We start from the raw sequence: 27,863 nt of genomic DNA on the forward strand, positions 1-27,863 counted from the left end.
ATTCTCCTCTGTTAAACAAAACCTAAGATAGAAGTCCAGAAAAAGCTGAACTGAATGTCAAAGAACAGATAGACAACAATTTCATCCAGCAAGAAAACGCTAGGTAAAAGAAGTGAAAGCAATCTCCAGAATAAACTAATTAAGGTAATTAAATGCCTAGACGCCAGCAAAAAATAACAAATCACACTAGGAAAACCATAGATATGGCCTAGTCAAAGGAACAAACAAACAATTCAAATGACATAACAGGAGCTGAAACAATTAATTCAGAATATACAAACAGACAAGGAAAACCTCATAAAAACCAAATCAATGAAATGAAGGAGAATATAAAGAAGGCAAGGAATGAGCAAAAAGAAGAAATTGAAAGTCTGAAAAAACATATCACAGAACTTATGGGAATGAAAGGGAAGGTAGAACAGATGAAAAAAAGACGATGGAAACCTACAATGGTAGATTTCAAGAGAAAGAACACTGGATTAGTGAACAGGAGGACGGAACATCTGAAATCTGGCAAGAAAAAGAAAATATAGGGAAAAAATGGAAAAATATGAGCAGGGACTCAGGGAACTGAAAGACAATATGAAGTGCATGCATATACGTGTTGTGGGTATCCCAGAAAGAGAAGAGAAGGGAAAAGGGGGAGAAAAACTAATGGAGGAAATTATCACTGAAAATTTCCCAACTCTTATGAGACTTAAAATTACAGATCCAAGAAGTGCAGCGTACCCCAAAGAGAATAGATCCAAACAGACATACTCCAAGACATTTACTAATCAGAATGTCAGAGGTCAAAGAGAAAGAGAGAATCTTGAAAGCAGCAAGAGAAAAGCAATCCATCACACGCAAGGGAAGCCCAATAAGACTATGCGCAGATCTCTCAGCAGAAACCATGGAGGCGAGAAGACAGTGGGATAATATATTTAAATTATTAAAAGAGAAAAACTGCCAACCAAGACTCCTATATCCAGCAAAATTGTCCTTCAAAAATGAGGGAGAAAAAACATTTTCAGACAAAAAATCACTGAGAGAATTTGTGACCAAGAGACCAGCTCTGCAAGAAATACTAAAGGGAACACTAGAGACAGATAGGAAGACAGAAGAGAGAGGTGTGGAGAAGAGTGTAGAAAGGAAGACTATGAGTAAAGGTAAAAAGAAGGAAAATGAGATATGACATATAAAATCCAGAAGGCAAAATAGTAGAAGAAAGTACTACCCATGCAGTAATAACACTGAATGCTAAAGGATTAAACTCTCCAATCAAAAGACATAGTCTGGCAGAATGGATTAAAAAAAAGGACCCATCTATATGCTGTCTCTACTCAAAGGACACGAGGCCAAGGACACAAATGGACATTTACACACCAATGTTTATAGCGGCATTATTAACAATTACCAAGAGATGGAAACAGCCAAAATGTCCATCAACAGACAGTTGGCTAAACAAACTGTGACATTTACATAAGATGGAATATTATGCAGCTGTAAGACAGAATAAAGTTATGAGGTATGTAACAACATGAATGGACCTTAAGGACATTATGCTGAGTGTGATTAGCCAGAAACAAAAGGACAAATATTGCATGGTCTCACTGATAAGAACTGACATTAGTGAATAAACTTGGAATATTTCCTTGGTGACAGAGACCATCAGGAGATAGAAACAGGGTAAGATATTGGGTAATTGGAGCTGAAGGGATATAGATTGTGCAACAGGACTGAATATAAAAACTCAGAAATGGACAGCACAATATTACCTAACTGTAATACAATTATGCTAAAACACTGAATGAAGCTGCATGTGAGAATCATAGCGGGAAGAGGGCTGGGGCATAAATGAAATCACAAAGAAAGCTAGATGTTAAAGATTGAGATGGTGTAATCTAGGAATGCCTAGAGTGTATAATGATAGTGACTAAATGTACAAATTTAAAAAATGTTTTTGCATGAGGAAGAACAAAAGAATGTCATTACTGCAGTGTGCTGAAAATAGATGGTACTTAATATTTCAAAATTTCAACTTATGTGTGAGACTAATGCAGAAAATGTTTATTTGGTACAAATTTATACTTTGATTAGTGCATCTCCTAATATAACTTATGTAGATAGTTCGTTTGAACACCTTAAGTACATGGAACTTTGTATAGGACATGAGATTTTGTTGTTGTCCAGGTGAAGCCCTGATGAATCCAAGAGTGATTTGATTAGTGAGTGGAAAAGTATTTGCAAAGTCCCCTTCAGGGAATGGTGAGAACAGGGGAAAACTCAACTTCCCCAAGATGAATTCTTGATATTCTCACAAGCACTGTGGGCAACCAAAGCTATAGGCTGAGCCCCCAATCTTGGGGTTTGTTCATATGAAACTTAACCCCACAAAGGATAGGTCAAGCCTACTTAAAATTAGGCCTAAGAGTCACCCCCAAGAGAACCTCTTTTGTTGCTCAGATGTGGTCTCTCTCTCCAGCCAACACAGCAAGCAGACTCACCACCCTCCCCCTGTCTACGTGGGACATGACTACCAAAGGTGTGGACCTTCCTGGCAGCGTGGGACAGAAATCCCAGAATGAGCTGAGATTCAGTATCAAGGGATTGAGAAAAACTCTAGAATGAGCTGAGACCCAGCATCAAGGGATTGAGAAAACCTTCTCGACCAAAAGGGGGCAGAGTGAAATGAGACAAAGTGTCAATGGCTGAGACATTCCAAACAGAGTCAGAGGTTATCCTGGAGGTTATTCTTACGCATTAAGTAGATATCACCTTGTTATCCAAGATGTAATGGAGAGGCTGGAGGGAACTGCCTGAAAATGCAGAACTGTGTTCTAGTAGTCATGTTTCTTGATGATGATTGAACAATGATATAGCTTTCACAGTGTGACTGTGTGATTGTGAAAACCTTGTGTCTGATGCTCCTTTTAACTACCTTGTCAACAGATGAGTAGAACATATGGAATAAAAATAAATAATGGGGGGAACAAATGTTAAAATAAATTTAGTTTGAAATGCTAGTGATCAATGAAAGAGAGGGGTAAGGGGTATGATATGTAAATTTTTTTTCTGTTTTTGTCTTATTTTTCTGTTGTCTTTTTATTTCTTTTTCTGAATTGATGCAAATGTTCTGGGAAATGATCATGATGATGAATATGCAACTATGTGATATTATGAATTGCTGAGTGTATGTGTTGGGAATGTTTCTTTCTTGTAATTTTTTTTAATTAATAAAAAATTAAAGAAAAAAAAACTGGCAGGGCGGGCCGCGGTGGCTCAGCGGGCAAGAGTGCTTGCCTGCCATGCCGGAGGACCCCGGTTCGATTCCCGGCCCCAGCCCATGTAAAAAACAAACAAACAAACAAAATATAATAAAACAAGAAAATGTTTAAAGATGTTTCCCTTTCTTCCTCCCTTCCTTCCTTCCATCCTTCCTTCCTTCTCTGTCTTTCCTTCCCTTCCTCCCTCTCTCTTTAAATAAAAAAAAAAAATTAAAAAAAAAAAAAAAAACAAAAAACTGGCAAACTGAATCCAACAGTATGTTAAAAAATATACATGATCAAGTGGGATTTACTCCAGGTATGCAAAGATGGTTCAACATAAAAAAAAATCAATCAGTATAATATACCACGTTAAAAGAATTAAGAAAAAAAATACATGATCATCTCAATCAATGCAGAAAAGGCACTGGACAAAACCCATTATCCTTTCACAATAAGAACACTCAGAAACTAGGAACAGAAGGAAACTTTCTCAATAATATAAAGGGTATTTATGAAAAACCCAGAGCAAACATCATATTCAATGGTGAAAGATTGAAAGCATTTCCCCTAAGATCAGGAAGAAGACAAGGATGCCCACTTCGATCACTGTTATTTAGCATCATACTGGAAGTTCTAGTCAGAGCAATCAGGCAAGAGAAAGAAATAAAAGCCATTCCAACTGGAAAAAAAAGTCAAATTATCCTGATTTGCAGATGGCATGATCCTATACATAGGAAATCCCAAATAATTCACAAGAAAACTACTAGAACTAATAAATGAATTCAGGAAATTTTCAGGATACAAGGAAACCCACAGAAGTCAGTTGGGTTTCTATACACCAGCAATGAAGTATCTGCAAAGGAAATCAAGAAAACAATTCCATTTACAGTAATATCTAAAAGAATAAAATACCTAGGAATAGACTTCTGGAGAAGATGGCGGTTTAGTAAGACGCGCGGATCTTAGTTTCTCCTCCAGGACAGCTACTAGGGGAGTAGAAACGATACAGAACAGCTCCCAAAGCCACGACAGAGATAAAAAAGACAGCGTACCCCATCCTGGAATGGCTGACTGACTGAGAGAACCCGCTCTGGTGAGATTGCCGAGGGGCGCGGGCTTCACCGGGCGGGGCGGCAAGCGGCCGGAGTCACTCCCTTCCCCCTTCCTGGGACGGCTGGGAGAATTGGACAGGCGGTCCCCTCAAACCGCGAAGACTGGCGCCCACAACACGCGCGGCCCCCCGGACCAACTGAGAGAATTGGATCGGAAATCCCCAGGCCGCGGAGAACATTGACGGGGGGGGCCCCTTTCAAATCCGTGACTCCCCGGGAACATGCACTCTCCCGGGTGGGCCGCTGTGGCTGGCGCCCTCCCACCACGCTTGGCGCCCCGGGCCTACTAGGAAATTCAGATGGGCGCTTTCCCAGGCTGCAGCAGCCAGCGACCCTCCCCACATTCGGACCCCGGGCCGGCTGGCACTCTTCCAAGCCGCTTCGGCTAGCGAACCTCCTGGACGGCGAGAGTTTTCCAAAGTTAAAGGACCCACAGCACCTTTTACTGGTGGGACCCGCAGACAAACATGTGCCACGAGCGCCACCTACTGGGCAGGATAAGTAAAACAGAACCCAGAGATTTCACAGAAAAATCTTCCAAACTTTTGGATCCAACACCCAGGGAAATCGGTCTAAATGCGCAGACGCCAGCAGAAGATAACGGATCATGCTCAAAAAATTGAAAATATGGCCCAGTCAAAGGAACAAACCAATAGTTCAAATGAGATACAGGAGCTGAGACAACTAATGCTGAATATACGAACAGAAATGGAAAACCTCTTCAAAAACGAAATCGATAAATTGAGGGAGGACATGAAGAAGACATGGGCTGAACATAAAGAAGAAATAGAAAAACTGAAAAAACAAATCACAGAACTTATGGAAGTGAAGGACAAAGTAGAAAAGATGGAAAAAACAATGGATACCTACAATGATAGATTTAAAGAGACAGAAGATAGAATTAGTGATTTGGAGGATGGAACATCTGAATTCCAAAAAGAAACAGAAACTATTGGGAAAAGAATGGAAAAATTTGAACAGGGTATCAGGGAACTCAAGGACAATATGAAGTGCACAAATATACGTGTTGTGGGTGTCCCAGAAGGAGAAGAGAAGGGAAAAGGAGGAGAAAAATTAATGGAAGAAATTATCACTGAAAATTTCCCAACTCTTACGAAAGACCTAAAATTACAGATCCAAGAAGTGCAGCGCACCCCAAAGAGATTAGACCCAAATAGGCGTTCTCCAAAGACACTTACTAGTTAGAATGTCAGAGGTCAAAGAGAAAGAGAGGATCTTGAAAGCAGCAAGAGAAAAACAATCCATCACACACAAGGGAAACCCAATAAGACTATGTGTAGATTTCTCAGCAGAAACCATGGAGGCTAGAAGACAGTGGGATGATATATTTAAATTACTAAAAGAGAAAAACTGCCAACCAAGACTCCTATATCCAGCAAAATTGTCCTTCAAAAATGAGGGAGAAATTAAAACATTCTCAGACAAAAAGTCACTGAGAGAATTTGTGACCAAGAGACCAGCTCTGCAAGAAATACTAAAGGGAGCACTAGAGTCAGAAACGAAAAGACAGAAGAGAGAGGTATGGAGAAGAGTGGAGAAAGAAGGAAAGTCAGATATGATATATATAATACAAAAGGCAAAATGGTAGAGGAAAATATTATCCAAACAGTAATAACACTAAATGTTAATGGACTGAATTCCCCAATCAAAAGACATAGACTGGCAGAATGGATTAAAAAATAGGATCCTTCTATATGCTGTCTACAGGAAACACATCTTAGACCCAAAGATAAACATAGGTTGAAAGTGAAAGGTTGGGAAAAGATATTTCATGCAAATAACAACCAGAAAAGACCAGGAGTGGCTATACTAATATCCAACAAGTTAGACTTCAAATGTAAAACAGTTAAAAGAGACAAAGAAGGACACTATATACTAATAAAAGGAACAATTAAACAAGAAGACATAACAATCATAAATATTTACGCACCGAACCAGAATGCCCCAAAATACATGAGGAATACACTGCAAACACTGAAAAGGGAAATAGACAAAAATACCATAATAGTTGGAGACTTCAATTCCCCACTCTCATCAATGGACAGAACATCTAGACAGAGGATCAATAAAGAAATAGAGAATCTGAATATTACTATAAAGGAGCTAGACTTAACAGACATTTATAGGACATTACATCCCACAACAGCAGGATACACCTTTTTCTCAAGTGCTCATGGATCATTCTCAAAGACAGACCATATGCTGGGTCACAAAGCAAGTCTTAACAAATTTAAAAAGATTGAAATCATACACAACACTTTCTCGGATCATAAAGGAATGAAGTTCGAAATCAATAATAGACGGAGTGCCAAAAAATTCACAAATACGTGGAGGCTCAACAACACACTCTTAAACAACGAGTGGGTCAAAGAAGAAATTGCAAGAGAAATTAGTAAATACCTTGAGGAGAATGAAAATGAAAACACAAAATATCAAAACTTATGGGATGCAGCAAAGGCAGTGCTAAGAGGGAAATTTATTGCCCTAAATGCCTATATCAGAAAAGAAGAAAAGGCAAAAATTCAGGAATTAACTGTTCACTTGGAAGAACTGGAGAAAGAACAGCAAACTAATCCCAAAGCAAGCAAAAGGAAAGAAATAACAAAGATCAGAGCAGAAATAAATGAAATTGACAACATGAAAACAACAGAGAAAATCAATAAGACCAGAAGTTGGTTCTATGAGAAAATCAATAAGATTGATGGGCCCTTATCAAGATTGACAAAAAGAAGAAGAGAGAGGATGCAAATAAATAAGATCAGAAATGGAAGAGGAGACATGACTACTGACCTCACAGAAATAAAGGAGGTAATAACAGGATACTCAACTTTACGCTAATAAATACAACAATTTAGATGAAATGGACGGGTTCCTGGAAAGACATGAACAACCAACTTTGACTCAAGAAGACATAGATGACCTCAACAAACCAATCACAAGTAAAGAAATTGAATTAGTCATTCAAAAGCTTCCTAAAAAGAAAAGTCCAGGACCAGACGGCTTCACATGTGAATTCTACCAAACATTCCAGAAAGAATTAGTACCAACTCTGCTCAAACTCTTCAAAAAAATCGAAGTGGAGGGAAAACTACCTAATTCATTCTATGAAGCCAACATCACCCTCATACCAAAACCAGGCAAAGATATTACAAAAAAAGAAAACTACAGACCAATCTCTCTAATGAATATAGATGCAAAAATCCTCAATAAAATTCTAGCAAATCGTATCCAACAACACATTAAAAGAATTATACATCATGACCAAGTAGGATTCATCCCAGGTATGCAAGGATGGTTCAACATAAGAAAATCAATTAATGTAATACACCATATCAACAAATCAAAGCAGAAAAATCACATGATCATCTCAATTGATGCAGAGAAGGCATTTGACAAGATTCAACATCCTTTCCTGTTGAAAACACTTCAAAGGATAGGAATACAAGGGAACTTCCTTAAAATGATAGAGGGAATATATGAAAAACCCACAGCTAATATCATCCTCAATGGGGAAAAATTGAAAACTTTCCCCCTAAGATCAGGAACAAGACAAGGATGTCCACTATCACCACTATTATTCAACATTGTGTTGGAGGTTCTAGCCAGAGCAATTAGACAAGAAAAAGAAATACAAGGCATCAAAATTGGAAAGGAAGAAGTAAAACTATCACTGTTTGCAGACGATATGATACTATACGTCGAAAACCCGGAAAAATCCACAACAAAACTACTAGAGCTAATAAATGAGTACAGCAAAGTAGCAGGTTACAAGATCAACATTCAAAAATCTGTAGCATTTCTATACACTAGTAATGAACAAGCTGAGGGAGAAATCAAGAAACGAATCCCATTTACAATTGCAACTAAAAGAATAAAATACCTAGGAATAAATTTAACTAAAGAGACAAAAAACCTATATAAAGAAAACTACAAAAAACTGTTAAAAGAAATCACAGAAGACCTAAATAGATGGAAGGGCATACCGTGTTCATGGATTGGAAGACTAAATATAGTTAAGATGTCAATCCTACCTAAATTGATTTACAGATTCAATGCAATACCAATCAAAATCCCAACAACTTATTTTTCAGAAATAGAAAAGCCAATAAGCAAATTTATCTGGAAGGGCAGGGTGCCCCGAATTGCTAAAAACATCTTGAGGAAAAAAAACGAAGCTGGAGGTCTCGCGCTGCCTGACTTTAAGGCATATTATGAAGCCACAGTGGTCAAAACAGCATGGTATTGGCATAAAGATAGATATATCGACCAATGGAATTGAATAGAGTGCTCAGATATAGACCCTCTCATCTATGGACATTTGATCTTTGATAAGGCAGTCAAGCCAACTCACCTGGGACAGAACAGTCTCTTCAATAAATGGTGCCTAGAGAACTGGATATCCATATGCAAAAGAATGAAAGAAGACCCATCTCTCACACCTTATACAAAAGTTAACTCAAAATGGATCAAAGATCTAAACATTAGGTCTAAGACCATAAAACAGTTAGAGGAAAATTTTGGGAGATATCTTATGAATCTTACAACTGGAGGCGGTTTTATGGACCTTAAACCTAAAGCAAGAGCACTGAAGAAGGAAATAAATAAATGGGAGCTCCTCAAAATTAAACACTTTTGTGCATCAAAGAACTTCATCAAGAAAGTAGAAAGACAGCCTACACAATGGGAGAAAATATTTGGAAATGACATATCAGATAAAGGTCTAGTATCCAGAATTTATAAAGAGATTGTTCAACTCAACAACAAAAAGACAGCCAACCCAATTACAAAATGGGAAAAAGACTTGAACAGACACCTATCAGAAGAGGAAATACAAATGGCCAAAAGGCACATGAAGAGAAGCTCAATGTCCCTGGCCATTAGAGAAATGCAAATCAAAACCACAATGAGATATCATCTCACACCCACCAGAATGGCCATTATCAACAAAACAGAAAATGACAAGTGCTGGAGAGGATGCGGAGAAAGAGGCACACTTATACACTGTTGGTGGGAATGTCAAATGGTGCAACCACTGTGGAAGGCAGTTTGGCGGTTCCTCAAAAAGCTGAATATAGAATTGCCATACGACCCAGCAATACCATTGCTGGGAATCTACTCAAAGGACTTAAGGGCAAAGACACAAACGGACATTTGCACACCAATGTTTATAGCAGCGTTATTTACAATTGCAAAGAGATGGAAACAGCCAAAATCTCCATCAACAGAAGAGTGGCTAAACAAACTGTGGTATATACATACGATGGAATATTATGCAGCTTTAAGACAGAATAAACTTATGAAGCATGTAATAACATGGATGGACCTAGAGAACATTATGCTGAGTGAGTCTAGCCAAAAACTAAAGGACAAATACTGTATGGTCCCACTGATGTGAGTGGACATTCGAGAATAAATTTGGAATATGTCATTGGTAACAGAGTCCAGCAGGGGTTAGAAACAGGGTAAGATAATGGGCAATTGGAGCTGAAGGGATACAGACTGTGCAACAGGACTAGATACAAAAACTCAAAAATGGACAGCACAATAATACCTAATTGTAAAGTAATCATGTTAAAACACTGAATGAAGCTGCATCTGAGCTATAGGTTTTTGTTTTGTTTTGTTTTTACTATTATTACTTTTTTTTCTCTATATCAACATTCTATATCTTTTTCCGTTGTGTTGCTAGTTCTTCTAAACCGATGCAAATGTACTAAGAAACGATGATCATGCATCTATGTGATGATGTTAAGAATTACTGATTGCATATGTAGAATGGTATGATTTCTAAATGTTGGGTTAATTTCTTTTTTTCCGTTAATTAAAAAAAAAAAAAGAGAAGGGGTAATTGGAGCTGAAGGGATACAGACTGTGCAACAGGACTGGATATAAAAACTCAGAAATGGACAGCACAATACTACCTAAGTGTAATGCAATTATGTTAAAACATTGAATGAAGCTGCATGTGAGGTATAGGTTTTTTTTTCTCTCTATTATCGTTTTAATTCTTATTCTGTTGTCTTTCTATTTCTTTTTCTAAATCGATGCAAATGTACTAAGAAATGATGAATATGCAACTATGTGATGATATTAAGAATTACTGATTGTGCATGTAGAATGGAATGATTTCTAAATGTTTTGTTAATTTTTTTAATTAATAAAAATAAATAAATAAATAAATAATAAAAAAAATAAAAATAAAAATACCTAGGAATAAAATTTAACCAAAGTAGTGAAAGATTTATACACTGACAACTTTAGAATATTGCTGAAAGAAATTAAAGACAACCTGAATAAATGGAAAACATCCCAGATTGGAAGATTTATTATTGTTAAGATGTCAATTCCACCTAAAGTGATCTACAAATTCAATGCAATGTCTATCAAAATTCCAGCAGCCTTTTTTTTTTTGTAGAAATGGAAAAGCTGGAGGTGAGAATTTCAGATTCATAGGAAACTGCAAGGGGCCCCATATAGCCAAAACAATCTTGAAAAAGAACAAAGTTGAAGGATTCATACCTCCTGATTTCAAAACTTACTACAAAGCTACAGAAATTAAAATAGTGTGGTACTATTTTATAAGTACCACATAAGAATAGACATAGACCAATAGAATAGAATGAGAGTTCAGAGATAAATTCATACATCTATAGCCAGTTGATTTTTGACAAAAGTGCCAAATCCATTCAATGGGGAAAGAACAGTCTCTTCAACAAATGGTGCTGGGACAACTGGAAATCCACATGCAAAAGAAAGAATATGGATCCCTACCTCTCACCATATACAGAAATTAATTCAAAATGGATTAACAACCTAAATATAAGAGCTAGTACCATAAAACTGTTACAAGGAAGCATAGGGAAGTATCTTTAGGACCTTGTAGCAAGAAATGGATTTTTAGGTTTTATACCAAAATCACAAGCAACCATATTAAAAAACAGATAAAATGGATTTCATAAAATTAGAAACTTTTGTGCATCAAAACACATTATAAAGAAAGTGAAAAGATAAGCTAGGAATGGGAGAAAATATTTGGAAACCACAAATCTCATAAGGATTTAATATCCAGAATATATAAAGAACTCCTACAACTGACCAACAAAAAGACAACCCAATTAAAAAAAAAAACTAGGATTTGAACAGAAATTTCTCCAAAGAAGATATTCATATGACCAAAAGTATATGAAAACATGCTGAATGTCAAATTAAAACTACAATGAATACCACTTCACACCACCTGGATGGCTTATTATTTTAAAAATTTGAAAATAAGTTTCAGCTAAGATGCAAAGAAATAAGAACCCTCATACATAACATTTTACATGGTGGGAATGTAAAATGGTGCAGCCACTGTAGAAAACAGTTTGGCGGTTCCTCATGAAGTTAAGCATAATTACCATATGACCCAGCAGTCCCACTTCTAGGTATATACCCAAAAGAATTGAAAACCGGAACTCAAACAGTTACTCGTACACTGATGTTCACTGAGGCATTATTCACAATAGCCAACAGGTGGAAACAACTCAAATATCCCTCAATGGAAAAATGGATAAATAAATGTGGTATATATACAAAATGGAATATTATTCAGCCATAAAGGAATGAAGTTCTGATAACTGCTACAACTTGAATGAACCCTGAAGACATTATGTTGAGTGAAATAAATGAGACATTAAAGGACAACTATTGTATGATCTCATTTAAATGAAATAAATTGAATATACAAATTCATTTAAAAAAAAGAAAACAGTGCATGGTGGTTCGGTGATAGAATTCTCGCCTTCCATGTGGAAGACCCAGGTTCTATTCCCAGACCATGCATTCCCCCCACCCCACCCCAAAAAAAAGACAACTCCCGTGTTGGCCAGAATATGCTGCCAATGAAGCTTACTCTCAATATTGCTGGGAGTGCAAGCTGGAGCCATCATTTGGAAAGCTGTTTGGCAACATCATTTAGTGCTGATTCTATGCATATCCTACAGCCCAGTGACTCCACTGCTAGGTACCCACCTAAAAGGAATATGTACTCTGTGCACCTAGAGGCACACTTGCACAAGAACATCACAGCAGTTGGTGCACAACAATCCCAAACTGTAAACAATTAAATGTCTCCACAAGTAAACTAGAAAAGAAATTGCAGTATGTTCCCACAATATAATACCGCATGGCAACAAAACAGAACAAACTGCAGAAACACAGATGAATTTCACAATGTTGAATGAAAGAACACAGACAGAAAAGGTGCCCTGCGTAAGTCCAGACAAAATCCACAATGGCTATAGCAAACCTATAATGACAGGAGTCAGGGAGAGGGTCCCTGCTGGGGGAGTAGAGAGAAGTGATGGGAGAAGGCACAGAGGGCTCCTGGAGAGCTGGGTATGTTCTGTATCTTGATCTGAAAATGGTCATTTGTAGAAATTCACTGATCTGTAAACTTCGGGTATTGCTACTTCACTAAGTGCATTTAAATAAGTAAATCTACAAAAGAAAAAGTCAAGTCCTTTGAACCAGCAGTCCCCTCCTGGGACGTTATCAGACAGGTATAAACAATGATCATCAGAACCAGCTGTGATCATAAAAACCACAGAGGTTTTTTCCTGTTCTTGTTGGCACTGAGGCAGGCATATGCACCACCATACAGCCACTGAAAACAGTGACTAAGACCATCGTGTCGCAATGCATTTAGTGACAAAAAAGTGAGTGGCACAGCAGTGTGCATGGAATCACTATACTCCTGTTGATGAGCAATGTTTGTATATAGATGTGACAAAGATAGTGCCAAAAAAGGTACAGCAGGGTATTACTAGCACATATTTGTCTCTAGGTGGTGAGATACAGGTCCCGTAATGGTCTATGATCATCCAGTGGGTTAATTTAGAAAAGCAGAGAATGCAGGAGTGGTCTCCATAATTACTTCTTTGTCTAACTCTCTTTGTAGAGTATGTACCCTGAAGGGCAGGGCTGTATACATTCCCTGCCTGGTTCATGGGGTCCCTGTGAATCCCCAGCTTCCCCTCACAGCATCCTCATCGTGCACCTACCTCTCCCCTCTGAACTGGCTCCTAGAAGTTTAGGAGAATCATCTCACTGAGGGCTCTTTGGCTCTGGAAGTCAAGATCCACCCTGACATAAGGTAATGGTGGCAGAGGCCACTCTCTCAAGAGTGTGCTGGCACCGATGCATCGTCCCCCAAACTCCTGAGTCATTAACCAAACACCTCAGCCTCCAACAAATGCTCATTCAACCCTGAGCTGTGTGGCACAGTCCCCTTCACTCACCTGAGCTGTCAATTCGCAGTCGTTCTTTCCCCTCAACACCCTGTGTGTCTAGGATCCACGGCTCATCTCCTCGCTCCAACTGCAAAATCACCCCAGGTTTAGGATCTGCAAGTCCTGCTCCTGGGAAGCAGACAGGGTCTGGAGGTTAGTACCAAGGATACATGGCTGAAACAAGCACAGTCTAGCAATGAGGTCTGCAAACGGCAGGTGAAAGGGGGCGCACAGGTACAAAGAGGGGTGAGAGTGATGCAATGAGTAGACCCTGGAAGTCTGGATACTCTCTAGAAAGGGCTCAAGATTGGGCTGGGGATGGCCACTCAGAAGAATATCTGAGCACAGGACATAAGAGTTCAGGGGGCTTTCTGAATTAGAATAGAGAACCTTCCCCAGGAGAGGGGTCTACCTCAGGCCTGGGACAGGGAAGTTGGTATTTTCAGGAATTCAGAGCAAAGGCGGACTGACCCAGGGAGGGTTCCCAGCCTTTGTGCTGACCAGGCCCGCCTGGGACCAGGGTCAGAATCACCCAACTGGGCCCAGGTATGGGGAGCCGCTGAGCCCAGCCCCAGCTGAGCCTCAGTCCACAGGGCTATTCAGGGAGCCAAGTCCTGGAGAAGGGCCTTACCCAGAGAGACCAGGTTCCCGTAGGTCTCCAGCATCACGTCCCTGTAGAGGCCCCGCTGAGTGGGGCCCAGACAGCCCCACTCCTCCTGGGAGAGAAGCACAGCCACGTCCTCGAAGGTCACCAAGGCCTGGAATGACAGGGTCCTGCTCAGCCCTGGATCCAGCCCAGGGTGAGTCCCTAGAGCGGAAGGGCCAGAGGAGGTAAGCTGGAAGCAGTTGCTCTGGGGTACTTGTAGACATTATGCACCCACCATGGCCCAGGAGGGTAATCTGACCCTTTTGCTGCTGCGCCAAGCTGGGTCCCAAGCAGAGGCTGGACATGGGAGTAGGGTGGGGACGTCCCAAGGTTGCCCCTTCTCTATTGTCAGCACCCCAGAGCTGAGATGCGTGACAGTGTTCACAGGGACAAGGAAGCCCTCACAGCTGAGACCTGACACCTCCCAGGGAGGACAGATGCTCACCTGGGGCCGGGCAGACAGGAGTTCGGCTGCCATTGCCCCGTGCCCTGGGCTTCCCGTGGGTGGTGGGCAGGACCCAGTCACTCAGGTGCTGAGGGGAGAGAAAGGAATGTGTGGTGGCCCAACCTGGCCTCCATTTTCCACAGCTTGGTCCCCTCGTGCTACCGTAAACAGCCCTACCCATCACATCCTAACTGGCCCCTGCTGCTCCTGAGTCAGGTTTGGGCCTGGCAGCTTCGGGGCCCTCCCAATGCCAATCCCATTATGGGCACCAACGGTCCCCCAGGCACAGGACACTATGCTCCCTGCCTCAGCCTTTCCCTCCCCAGCCCCCACTGCTCATGTGGCCAACCCCACAGGTTGTCCCCTCCTTCTCCTTGGCAGGCTAAGATGTTACATCATTCAGGAGGATATAAAAAGCAAAAAGTAACAGAAACAAGTCCAAATGTCTGAGTAGTGGAAGAAACCTAAAAAGATTAAACTTACCTATTAGAACCACAAGACTCTCCAATATACAAATGCAGCTTTTGACCTAAAATATAACAATACAGAAAAGCTGAATATAAGTAAACAAAAATAGACCAGATACAGAAATAAAGTTGTTACAGCTATAAACCTTTTCTTGAATTTTTTAAGTTTCTTATCAGTGTAACATTTTTGCAGAAAGACAGACAAATCCTCAGGGCACAGCCAGGAGGACAATCACAAATTGCACATGCCCACATAACCAGCACTCAGATCAAGAAAGAGAACAGGATCAGCTCCCAGAACCCTGGAGCCCCTGCAGTCATGCTTCTGCCCCAACACCCTCAACAGACCAGCTGTTTCTATTCTGAACGCCACACAGAGGTGCTCCTGTGCCTAGAATCTTCTGCTCAGCATGGTACTTGTGAGTTTCATACACATTGCTGCATGTGGTTTAGCAATATTAATACCAGTCAAAACAGAATTTAACCTGTTGAAGAGTGCTTTGAAAATTATTGCTTTTTTCTTTCTTTGCATTGTATATATGTTATATAATAAAAACTTAAAAAAAATTCAAAGCAAAAATTATTAATAAGAATACAAACATTCCATACAAAATAAAAGGAGAGATCCACCAAAAAGCTATGCACTTATGAAGATGTATATATTTAACAATAAGCCCTCAAAAGATATAAAGCCAAAACTAACTGAACTTTCAAAGGAACTGACCATTCCTCCTCTGGAATGAGGGATTTTTTTCTTTTTTTTTTTTTTTTTTTTTACATGGGCAGGCACCAGGAATCGAACCCAGGTCTCTGGCATGGCAGGTGAGAATTCTGCCATTGAGCAACTGTTGCACCACCCTGGAATAAGGGACTTTTAGCAATTCCCTCAGAAACGAGTGGACTGAGTAGAAAATCCTGCACCTAAAATATGGAGAACACACATTTTTTCAGGATGCTCTCTGAATATTACAAAAAGTAACCATGTACCAGGCAACAGAAGAAGTCTCAACAAATTCGCAAAGCTAATTTCATTTGGCAAAACTTTCTCTAACCATTATTACTGCTATAGTAGAAATATATGATAAGAAAAGTACCTCACCACAAAACAAAGAAATGAAAGCTAAGGTGACAATGGAAACAAAGTCTACCTGAGGGAAAATTAATAGCCTTACTGCACATATTTTAACACAAGAGAGATTGAAAAAAAAATGATCTAAACAACAAGAAGCTATGAACAAAATAAGAATATAATACAAGGAAAGAAGATGAAAGAAATAAAAGCAACTTAAAGAAACATAATCTAAACATTGGTTCTTAGAAAATGCTAATAAAATATACAAACATTTGGTTAAGTCCAAGTAAGGGGTAAAAGACATGGCAAAAAAAATATTAATAAAAACAAAAAAGGGGACATACTTTAGATATCATATAGCAGTGGTTCTCAGAGTGTAGCCCAGGGACCCCTGTGTGCAGTGAGGCCTATTTTCATAACTAACATGCTTCTGCTCTTTCACATTTATTCTTTCACAACTATACAAAGGAATCTCCCAAAAGCTCCATGACATATGGTGACGCAGGCTCTGTGGTTGTTTATTCTTGTGTTTTAAATTTTTCTGTCCTTCAGAGTTACAGTTCTGCAGCTTTGAAAGTCAACATTACTCCATACGGCAACTGTTAAAGATGCTGAAAAAGAGATTACATTTCAATTAGAGATATGAATGCAGCTGATCTGGTAGGAATAAGGTAAATCAGAATACAGGATGACATTGTCTGTATTTTAAAACTTCTGTGTGAGACCAAAGAATTATTTTGTCCAAAATTTAAATTTTCTGTAGCACACTACCTAAGTTAACCTGTCTGGTCAGTTTAGTTAAAAAAAAAATCTTGGCGGGGGTGGTACATGGTCTGGGAATCAAAACTGCATTCTACCACTGCACCAACCCTGCACCCTTTTTGTTTGTCTGCTTGTTTGTTTTGGGAAGTGCATGGACCAGGAATCGAACCTGGGTCTCCTGCATGGCAGGCAAGAATTTTACCATCAAACTACTCTTGCACCTGTCTAGTCAGTTTATTTAATCAATCTAATCACATGGAACCTAGAATAGGGAATGAGATTTTGTTATTCTGTACAGGTTAAAGTAATACCCTGATACATTCCAGAGTACTTGGGGCAGAAAATTTTTAAAGTATTTGCCAAGTCCCTTGAGGGAATGGAAAATGTGGAACTATTAAACTTCCCCGTGTAGGGAATTCCTGATATTCTCCTAAGCATTAGGGAATCCCAATTTAATAACTCAAGCGCTGATCCTGATGCTTGCCCAAATGAAACTTATTTCTGCAATGGAGAAGTTAAGCCTACTTATAATTATGCCTAAGAGTTCATCCCCAGAGAACCTCTTGCTGCTCAGATGGGGCCTCTCTTTCAAGCCAATCCTGCAAATAAACCCACTACCCTCTTCCCAATGTGGGACACGACTCCCAGGGATAAGCCTGGCTCTGGCATCGTGGGATTGACAATGGCTTCTTGACCAAAAGGGGGACGATAACTGAAGCAAAATAAAGTTTCAGTGGCTAAGAGATTTCAGATAGAATCAAGAGATCATTCTCGAGGTTATCTTATGAAAGCTTCAGCCAATTACTGCAAACTGCTACAATATGCCAAGCCCCAACCAACAGTATTCCTATAAAAGTTTTACCTATCATTTTTTCAGAATCTTAAAACCTCCAGATTGTTCCTATGCCAGATAAGCCCTGAAACCCAGAGGTACCAGACTCTCCAAGAACATAAACCAGTTTCACTCCTCTATCCCATAATGTCAACATCCCTTTTCACCAAGAAAAAGTTAAAATGGCCAATGCCCAGATACCCCTGAAGACTGAGCGAATGTTCAAATGAGAGGGAGGAGTTATACTTAAGAAGTTAGGATTTAAACAATGATTATGAATTAAAAATAAATAAATAAATGATTATGACTACTGACCCATTATATAGTCATTTCTTTTTAGTTTCTAGTGTCTTTGAATAGCCAGAAGGAAATACCCAAAATTGCTGAACTTTTGTAAAACATTAGCCTTAATCTTTGATGATTGTATAACTATATAGCTTTTATCCTGTGACCGTATGATTGTAAAAACCTTGTGACTGACACCCCCTTCGTCCAATATATGGGTATAATAGTAATAAAGACATGTGTGAAAATAATAGTTTGGGAATATGGGGGGGAATACCCTTATGTAAAATATGGACAGTAGTTAATAGTGCTACTTTAATAATAATCAATTGTAACAAATGTAGCTGTTAAAATAGTAACATATTTTCCAAACCACTGCAAGTGTTGGTAGTGGGGTGGTATATGGGAATCCTGTATTTTATGCAATGATTGTTTTGTAAACCCACAACTTCTCTAGTAAAAAACAATTAATTAAAAATAAATAAATGTGAGGCATGTAACTATGTGAGTGAACCGTGAGGCCAATATGCTGAATGAAATGTCAGAAACAAAAAGACAAATATTAACAGGTCTCACTCATATGGACTAACTATAATATACAAATTCGGAGAACTGAAGTCAAGAGCCATGGGTTATCAGGTTGGGGCCTACTGCAAAGGACCCTAGATTCTAAGCTCTTACAGCAGTCACATCTATTCCAGAATTGTAACTGTTATTTCCAAATTCTGAAATGCTGAGCTATTTGTGTATAAGCCAGTTGTCCCCTGGAACTTTGGGTATTTGTATGACCTGTGAGACTTAGAGCTCTAAAGCTATGAAAGTCAACAATATCCCATGCAGCAACTGTTTAAAAACTGAACAAGAGATCAGACTTCAACTAGAGAAACGAATGAAGCTATCTGAATAGGACTAAGGTAAGTCAGAATTCAGGATAAAAGATGATGTTGACTATCTTCAACTCCTGTGTGAGACTGGGGATGTTTATTTGGTGCACAATTTATAATTTTGGTAGCGCATTATCTAATTTAACTTGTATGGTCAGGTTATTCAAACGCCTTAAGTACATGGAATCTTGAATACAGAGTGAGATCCTGTTGATTTGTACAGGTTACTGTGATGCCCTGATACATACCAGAACAAAATGTATTTGAACAAATACAGAACAAATACAGAACAAAAATGTATTTGAAAAGTCCCCTTGGGGGACTGGGGAGAAAGGAGGAAATATTAAATTTCCCCATTTGGGGAATTCCTGATACTCTCACAAGCAGTGGAGACAACCAATTCAATAGGCTGAGCCCTCAATCTTAGGGCTTATCCCTATGAAACTTATTCCTGCAAAGGAGAAGCTAAGCCTATTTATGATTATGCCTCAGTCACCCCCAGAGAACCTCTTTTGTCGCTCAGAAGTGGCCTCTCTCACTAAGCCAACTCGGCAGGTGAACTCACTGCCCTCCCCACTACTTGAGACATGACTCCAAGGTGTGTAACTCTCCCTGGCAATGTGGGACCTGACTTCCAGGGATGAGCCAGGACCCAGCATCAAGTGATTGAAAAAGCCTTCTTAACCAAAAGGGGAAAGAGAGAAATGAGACAAAATAAAGTTTCAGTGGCTGAGAGATTTCATCCCTTTTTTGTTTATGGTGTATTGGAGTAGGTAGAGCAAAGTAACTAAAACTGCTGAATTGTATTCCACTAGCCTTGATTCTTGAAGGCAATTGTATAACTATGTAGCATTTACAATGTGACCAGGTGATTGTGAAAACCTTGTGTCTGATGCTCCCTTTTTGTAGGCTATAGACAGCTGAGTGAAAAGTAAGGACAAAAAATAAATAAATAATGGGGGGGTATAAGGTGTTAAAAAAAAAAAGCAGCAGCATACAGGGTGTTTTTAAGGTCCAATCAGTACTTTTTTAAACAACATGTGAGATATAAGGATTTTACTGTAGACAGTATTCTATCACATGAATGCCGATTTTTATAATAAAAACAAAAAATCCTCTACACTGTGCACCTACTATAAGCAATATAAAGGAAGAAAATGAGGTTAAAAAATAAAAACAAAGAATATTTAAAAAAAGACTTTTCTGTCTTAATTTCTAATATACTAAATATTACTAGATATAACACACATGAACAAAAGCTCTTTGGGGCCCCTCACTAAACTTATATACAATTTAAAATAGGTAACATAGAAAACAGACTAAACAATAAATAAAAACATGTTAGATCAATAACGATTAAATAAATTGAATTAGTAAACGATCTCTCCTAGCTAAGAGATACAGGGCCCAGATAATTTTATGGGGGAGACTTTACAAATCCTTCAATAAACAGAGAATCCCATCTTAATTCCAACAGTTCCAAAACAACAACAAAACAGCACTTTCCAGTTCATTTTCTGAGCTTAATAAAGTTAGACAAAAAAAACTTAAGAAGTTAGAGAACAATCTCATTTGATGAACACAGATACAAAATCCTTAATAAAATATAAGCAATTCGAATACAGAAATTTAATCTACTATGTATATAGAGACTAAAAATGAACTGACATCCATTATTTTAAAATCTTAAACCAGGAATAGAAGGTAGCATTCTTAATTTGATAACAGCTATTACCAGAAATTGATAATGAATATTATACTGTATGGTGACATATTAGAAGCATTATCACTAGAGTAACTGATAAGACGGAGACTCCTCCCTGCTGCTAGTTCACCCTGAACCAATAATCCAAGCAAATACAATGTCACAGAAAATGACATATGAAATTTAAGAACTGTAAGGGAAGAGACAAAATAGCCATTATTTGAAAATAAGATTATCTACATAGAAAATCCAAAAGTATCAACCCACTACTGGGATAGTAAGAGTTCAACAGGATTTCTATGTACAATGTCAAGAATAATCAATACTGCTTCAATATACTAGCAATCCACAAGCAAAATATGGCATTCACAACAGCTACAAAAACTATACAGTATCTCACAAAAAATATGCAAGTACTTTATAGACAAAATTATAAAACTTTAATGAAGAACAATTAAAAAGACCTTAATAAGTGGAGAAACAGCAATGTTCATAGATGGGAGGACTTAATATCATAAAGATGTCAACTCTCCCAAAATTAATCTATTAATTCAATGCAATTACAATCGAAATTTCAAGAGGACATATGGAGCTTGTCCCAAACAACTCCCAACATCACATGAAAGAAAAATGATTCAAGATTAATGAAAGCAATTCCAAACAGAACGAAAAGAAGTGGGGAAGATTGCCCTACCAGAAATCAAGGCTTATAACAAGGCTGTGGTGATGAAAAGAGAAGTATTGACACAGGAATAACAATAACAATAAAGAAACAGAGTCAAACCCAATGATATACCCACAATGTTTGTGGCAATGGGAAAGGATGTACTCTTCAACAAATGATATTCATGCAACTAGTATTCCATAGAAAAAATAAAACAATTATATCCCTGCCTCCTATGGTAAGCAAAAATAGATCTCAAGTGGGTTGAAGACTTCAATATTAAAATCTATAATTATAAGAAAATAATGTGTAACAAGCAGAGTATATAAGGGAAATGACTGATTCCATTAAAAAAAAATTTGCTTTGAAAATCTTGCACAAGACACAACAAGGGTAAGACAAGCTTCAGAGTGAAAAATATTTACAGAATATATAGTGAATTAAAAAAAAGAAAAAGAAAAAGTACTAAAAAGAAACAGATAAAGTATATGAACTGGGATGGTGTGGTAGCTCAGCAAGCAGAATTCTTGCCTGCCATGAAGGAGACCCGGGTTCGATTCCCAGTGCCTGCCCGTGGAGGGAAAAAAAAGGATATGAACTGGTAATTCATAAAGAAATCCAATAAGCACTGAAAATATGTTCATTATTATAAAGAATTTGGGAAAAACAAGTTAAAACAGCATCGTAGGTCGTCTTTCCCTAGAGATTGTGGAAAATATAAAATACTTTACAATATCAAATACTATTGAAAGCAGGAGGAAACATGAAGAGAGAGTGCAACCAATCACCCTAGAAATCCGCTTGGCAACCCCTGGTATAGCTGAAACCCAGCAGACTTCTCACTCGGGAATCCTATTTCTAGGTATGTGTCCTGAAGTTATGCTTCCTAAAGCATACAAGAAGCACAAGAATGTTATGGCATACCTATGTATAAGAAGAAAAAGGAAACAACTCCATTACCAGAGTAAGGGGAGACCATGCACCCCCCCCCCCCAAAAAAAAAAAATTAAAAATAAATAAAAAATAAAAAACCCAGAATAAGGGGAAAGTGAATTGGAGTCATGGGGATTGAAAGGAATGAACCAATCACTGCTAAGGAGATAGAACAAAATGAACAAAAATGCTAAGTGCACATTTTTAAAAGACAAAAACTAAGGTTTAAGAAAGTGGGTTGACCCTGTCTATGTGGGACATGACTCCATAGGGGTATGGACCTTCCTGGCAACGTGGGACAGAAATCCTAGAATAAGCTGAGACTCAGCATCAAGGGATTGAGAAAACCTCCTGGACCAAAAGGGGGAAGAGTGAAATGAGACAAAATAAAGTGTCAGTGGCTGAGAGATTCCAGAGTCAACAGGTTATCCTAGAGGTTATTCTAATGAATTAAATAGATATCACCTTGTTAGTCAAGATGTAATGGAGAGGCTGGAGGGAACTACCTGAAAATGTAGAGCTGTGTTCCAGTAGCCATGTTTCTTGAAGATGATTGTATAATGATATAGCTTTCACAATGTGACTGTGTGATTGTGAAAACCTTGTGTCTGATGCTCCGTTTATCTACCTTATCAACAGACGAGTAAAACATATGGAATAAAAATAAATAATAGGGGGAACAAATGTTAAAATAAATTTAGTAAATTGAAATGCTGGTGATCAATGAAAAGGAAGGGTAAGGGGTATGGTATGTACGAATTTGTTTCTGTTGTGTTTTTATTTATTTTTCTGAATCGATGCAAATGTCCTAAGAAATGATTATAATGATGAATATACAACTACGTGATGATGTTGTGAATTACTGATTATATATGTAGAAGGGAATGATCATATGTTAAGAATGTTTTTATTTCTTTGTTAATTAAAAATTAATTAAAGAAAGCGGGCTGAAAGAATATTGCTCAGAAGAGGGGTTGCCTCTGGGGCAGCAAATGGGACCTGAGTCACCTTACCAGTAGTTGTTTTACTCTTAAAAAAAAAAAGTAAAAAAAACAAAGGCTTGAAACAAATGCGGCAAAATGGAAATTGAATCGCATTTATCAGTGTTTGTCCACTCAGTCTCAATACTTTCCTCTATTTTTAAATATTATTTTTTAAATTGTAATATTAAAACCCACACAAAAAAGGGGCAAATAAAAAGATTTCAGACCTTGTAAAAAGGCCTCAGAACCAAACATGTAGCTGCTTGGCTGGGGGAGGGCAGCCTCAGGGCGGAGGCGAGGGTGAGTGAGAGGGGGTAAAGCATCACTGGGGCACGCAGTTTGGGAAACCTGGCTGCTTGAGGCAAGTGCAGGGGCAGCACCTGCTAGGGACGGGGGGCAAACGGGTAGGGGGATTATTAAGATAGGGCTACCCGTGCGCGTTGAATGTTGCCAGGACAACCGGCGCGTGTGCATGTGTCCGTTCCCGACCGAACGCCAGGTGGGGGTGGGGGTGGGGGGACTGTCCTGGAAACCCCTATAATAGGGAGGAGTCCGGTGGGGAAACACTGGGGTAGGATCTGGTGCCGAGAATACAACAGACCCTGGAACTGCGAGCGATGGGAGGCCAAGCTCATCCTAGGGACCGGGTACCGGAGGGGGATCCCGCCCGGCTGGCCCACACTTACCTGAGCGTCACAGATGAGCAGCCGCCACACCAGGCCCCGCCTGCCCCGCCAATAGGGATCGGGCCGGAAGTGATGAGGCCCAACCCCCGTCCTGGCAGGAACCACTCAAGCCGCTCTGGGGCTCGGGAGGATCCGGAATCTCGGTGGTTAACCTTGCGCGTTCCCAGTAGGTCCCTCAAGGAACCGCAAACGGCAATGCTGTAAGTCGGGAACGCTGCCACCAGGTGGCGGTCTAGCCATAACCCCAAGACCTCAGAACGAGACAACGGATGCTTTGGTGGCCAGCTTGAAGAGGAATAGGTTACAGTAATTTTTTCGGGGAAAATCTCCCCTTAACGAGCAGATGAAGGCACAAGGAATAGTCCCTTTCCTTTGCACGGAAAGGCCGCAGAAACCCCTTCCTCAAGCCACATGCTCTCCCAGGATAAGCAAAAGATGCGTATTGTCAAAGAACTGTTTCAGGGTTTAATCCATTGCCCGCCACCCCACCTGGGTATATGGAGCCAGTACCCAGTGTCCTTAGGGTTCGGAACGGGAAGGCGGTCCACCCATAAGAGCTCAGGTCTGCCCCAGGCCGTTGCACCACCAGTGCCTCCTGGGTGGTCTTTTAGCCCAGTGATGCCAGGCCCCTGAATTCAGCCAGAGGCTCCTGCTTGCTGGTTACTAGGAGGTCTCACCAAGTCACCGGAGACTAACCACACAGCCACACTGACTGGAATGTCCAGCTCTGCAGAGAATGCTGGTGGTCCAGGGGGCCAGAGGAATAAGTCTGAATATTGACCTGTCAATTGTTTGAGGAACAAAGACACCCAAGACAGTGTAGATAATAAGCTGATACTGAAAACAGTCCAAAACATTAGTGGTGGTCACCCTGAGAATATGTGAGTGAAGTCTTGCGCATTTTCCAAAAAGTGAAAATCCAGGTTTTATAGGTCCTGGAGCTTACAAAATTATGAAAACATATTAAGCACAGGGTTGTAAGGACCTCAAGCTCCTTAGCTGCTCCATGAACTCTTAAGTTAGAATGACCATGAGCTTTACACCTATGCAAATGCTTTCACTTGTATTTTGCCTCCACAAGCATGCAGTCTGCTGCATCCTGTCCTGCATTTTCTGGGGTGTCTCCTGGCTGCTTCAGCCATCTTGGGCATCTGGGCTGCTCCTGGAGCAAGCCCTCCCTGATGGCTGTGTCCCTTGGCCCAAGTCCCCAGCCCACTTTGTCCAGATCAACAGTATCAGCAGCTCATGGCTGAGGCAAATGTAGAGAGCTTCTCCAACATTTGCAGATACCCCTCCTGCCTTTAGTTCCAAACTCAAATGATGGGGCCAACCCTGGTTAGGCTAAGCCTCAACCCCCTTGGGTTTCTGCCTGGGATAGGGGAGAGCCTAGGGGCAGGTAAGAAGGCCAACAGCAGGATGGTGAGGACAGGGCCAGAATGGCTAGGCCTGTACCACTCTCAGAAAATAAGAGCAAAGAACCAAACCTGGTACCACAGCAAAGTCTTCTTTACCTGCAGTACTGTACCTGTGACTCCCATAAAAAGCCAGAGATGTCCTCATGCGTAAGGATCAGGCTAGTGCACTGGCCCGAGCACAGGGACTCTGCCAGAAAGGGCCTCTCCAGTTTGCATTTCCTCCACAGGCTGGCTCCCAGCAGGGCCTGGTGAGTGGCTCCTGCTTTTGCTTCTATTGACACTTCTCTACTCCTTTCCAGAGCCCCATAATGCTCAAGGTCCTGTGAGGCCACAATGAGACCGCAGAAAACTGATGTCCCATGCAGGGGCTACTCAGGGTGACTCCCACCTGCAACTATGTGGTAGAATTTGGAGTTTGGGGCATGCAGGTAGTCCTTTTCTGTTCAACAAAGCAGTCAGGCAATTTCAACATGTTTGGGATAACTAGAAACTCCCACAACCTTAATTACCAACTTGAATTTCTTCTGGGCTAGAAGAGACCCAACCTGGAGAGGAAAGCATACAGGACTGGGACTCAACATGGCAGTGACCACTGCTCCACCGGACCTACCATGGGGGACCAACACTGTGCAGAGTGGATGCAACCACGTGCGGTAGCCAGCAGGGGAGTGGAGAGTCAGGCAAGGTGTGTGAGGCAAACCAAGGTCTGGCCTTCTTTACTGTAAATTAAGATGTCCCACTTTGCTCTGGGGCCCCAGAACCAGGCAGAATGGTCAACAGCAGCAAGTGAGGTACCTCCAGGTGGTGACCTTGCAGGAACACATGAGGACAGCACACAATTTGGAGGACCAGGAAATCAGTGCCGAGCCTGGATGATATGGCCAGGACGTGGGGTCCAGATCCCAGCCAGGGGACTTGCACTACCCATTTTACCTACCTGCTCTCCAGCTTGCATGTCCTTATTCCCTCAATACCACCAGGCAAGCAGGCCTCTAGCACACAGAACACCCCTCCCCCTTTAGTTGTGGATGTTCCCTTCTGCCATTCACTGGCGTCTCCTACATATTCTCCCTGCAAATGATGTCCATAATCCACCCTGTGGTTGAGCCTAACAGGGTCCACCCAGCAGGGCCATCGCTCTGAATCCATGGGCATGCACAGCTAGCTCACAGCTCAGTAGAACAATCTTTATTAAATCCCTCAGCCCTAGTTCTCTTTCTCCTGCAGAGTCCTGGTTCCCCAGAGTCACCCAGTCTGACCGGCAGCAATGAGACCCACTTTGCAGCCAGCAGGGGCATCTCTGCAGATAGTGAAGGATTTGCCAATGTGTTGGTGGTTGCCACCTCCGAAGGGCTGCTCCACAGGCTGCAGGCAGAAGGCAGAGGCATTAGTGTGCAGTGATTCCACCTGCCATGGACTCAGGGGCTCCCAAGGATTACCATTAGTCATGGGCAGGATGGACTGGTCTGAGACATACAAACCTATGGTCTCCAGCAACAGATCATTCTCCTTCCATGAGTGGAAGGAACATTCTTAGAATATCCATCTGGCTGCTAGGTCCCTATACCACACATACCCCAAACCCAACTGCTGGGCTACTTACATTTGTGGCCACAGCCCACACGCCAGGCCAGCAATTCCTCTTTGCCTTATGTTTGTGGTAGACACAGCCAAACTTAAGGATGGGTTTGTCAATGCAGCCAACCCACCCCCACCCCCAACCAAACCTGAAGGGAGAGGAAGCACCTCAGGGCACACATCACACTGCATGACCCTCCCCACTAATCAGAGGTTCCACAGCTGGGGCCTTGCCTGTGAATGCCCAACCTCTGTCTGAAATATATACTGCTTCCCAGGAGGCCCAGTGACAGGTGAAGTCTGTCAGCAATTTCTTCATGTTCCCCCAGCTGCCATGTCCTCACCCCATCACTTGTGCTGCCAAATGAACTAGACCACTGCCCTTGCCAGCAGCTCACTCAATTTCCAAATCCCCCACAGGGTAGCTGTCCCAGCCTGTACAACTTTGACAACACCTTTGCTTATTCAGAGCCTATCTAGACAGGGTTGAGATGGCACAGGGATTTGAAACCGTTAACAGCTAAGTGAACAAACAAACCTGGGTTCAAATCCTCGTTTCAATACTTACTGTGTGGCTTGGAGTATGTCACAAATCTCTGAAAAAGCTGTTCACAAGCTAGATCCAATTGTGGGAATCACAAAACACACTGAAATGTAAACATGTGTCTTACAAGTTGCAGGTGGTTAATCCCACCGTCTCATTCAACCAGGAAGCAGCTACTACTGTGCCTGCTTTCTAGACAAGACAACTGATTTCCAGTGCTCGAGGCCACACAGCAGCAGTTAGGGGAGACCGGACTCAGACTACCAGATGAATTCCAGGGCTTAGGTCTAGCCACTAATTGTGTATGTGAAG

The 27,863-nt window shown here is 40.6% G+C and overlaps 1 protein-coding gene across 6 annotated transcripts in view; it reads right to left on the reverse strand.

Annotated features, from left to right (window-relative positions):
- Nucleotides 1–27,860, reverse strand: part of ZNF34 (zinc finger protein 34) — a 49,649-nt gene extending 21,789 nt beyond the window's left edge. For 2 of the 6 annotated variants that reach the window (XM_077166434.1, XM_077166435.1), the window contains exons 1-6: nt 24,015–27,860; nt 16,625–16,891; nt 15,225–15,270; nt 14,742–14,829; nt 14,282–14,408; nt 13,660–13,779 (exon numbers count right to left, since the gene is read on the reverse strand). In XM_077166434.1, coding sequence (XP_077022549.1) covers nt 13,660–13,779; nt 14,282–14,408; nt 14,742–14,774 — 280 coding nt within the window. In that variant the 5' untranslated portion in view covers nt 14,775–14,829; nt 15,225–15,270; nt 16,625–16,891; nt 24,015–27,860. The other 4 variants (XM_077166437.1, XM_077166438.1, XM_077166439.1 and 1 more) reach the window with 4 other exon arrangements.
- Nucleotides 27,861–27,863: the final 3 nt, after the last annotated feature.

The sequence above is a fragment of the Tamandua tetradactyla genome, chromosome 6 (assembly GCF_023851605.1).
Source record: "Tamandua tetradactyla isolate mTamTet1 chromosome 6, mTamTet1.pri, whole genome shotgun sequence".
NCBI lineage: Eukaryota > Metazoa > Chordata > Mammalia > Pilosa > Myrmecophagidae > Tamandua > Tamandua tetradactyla.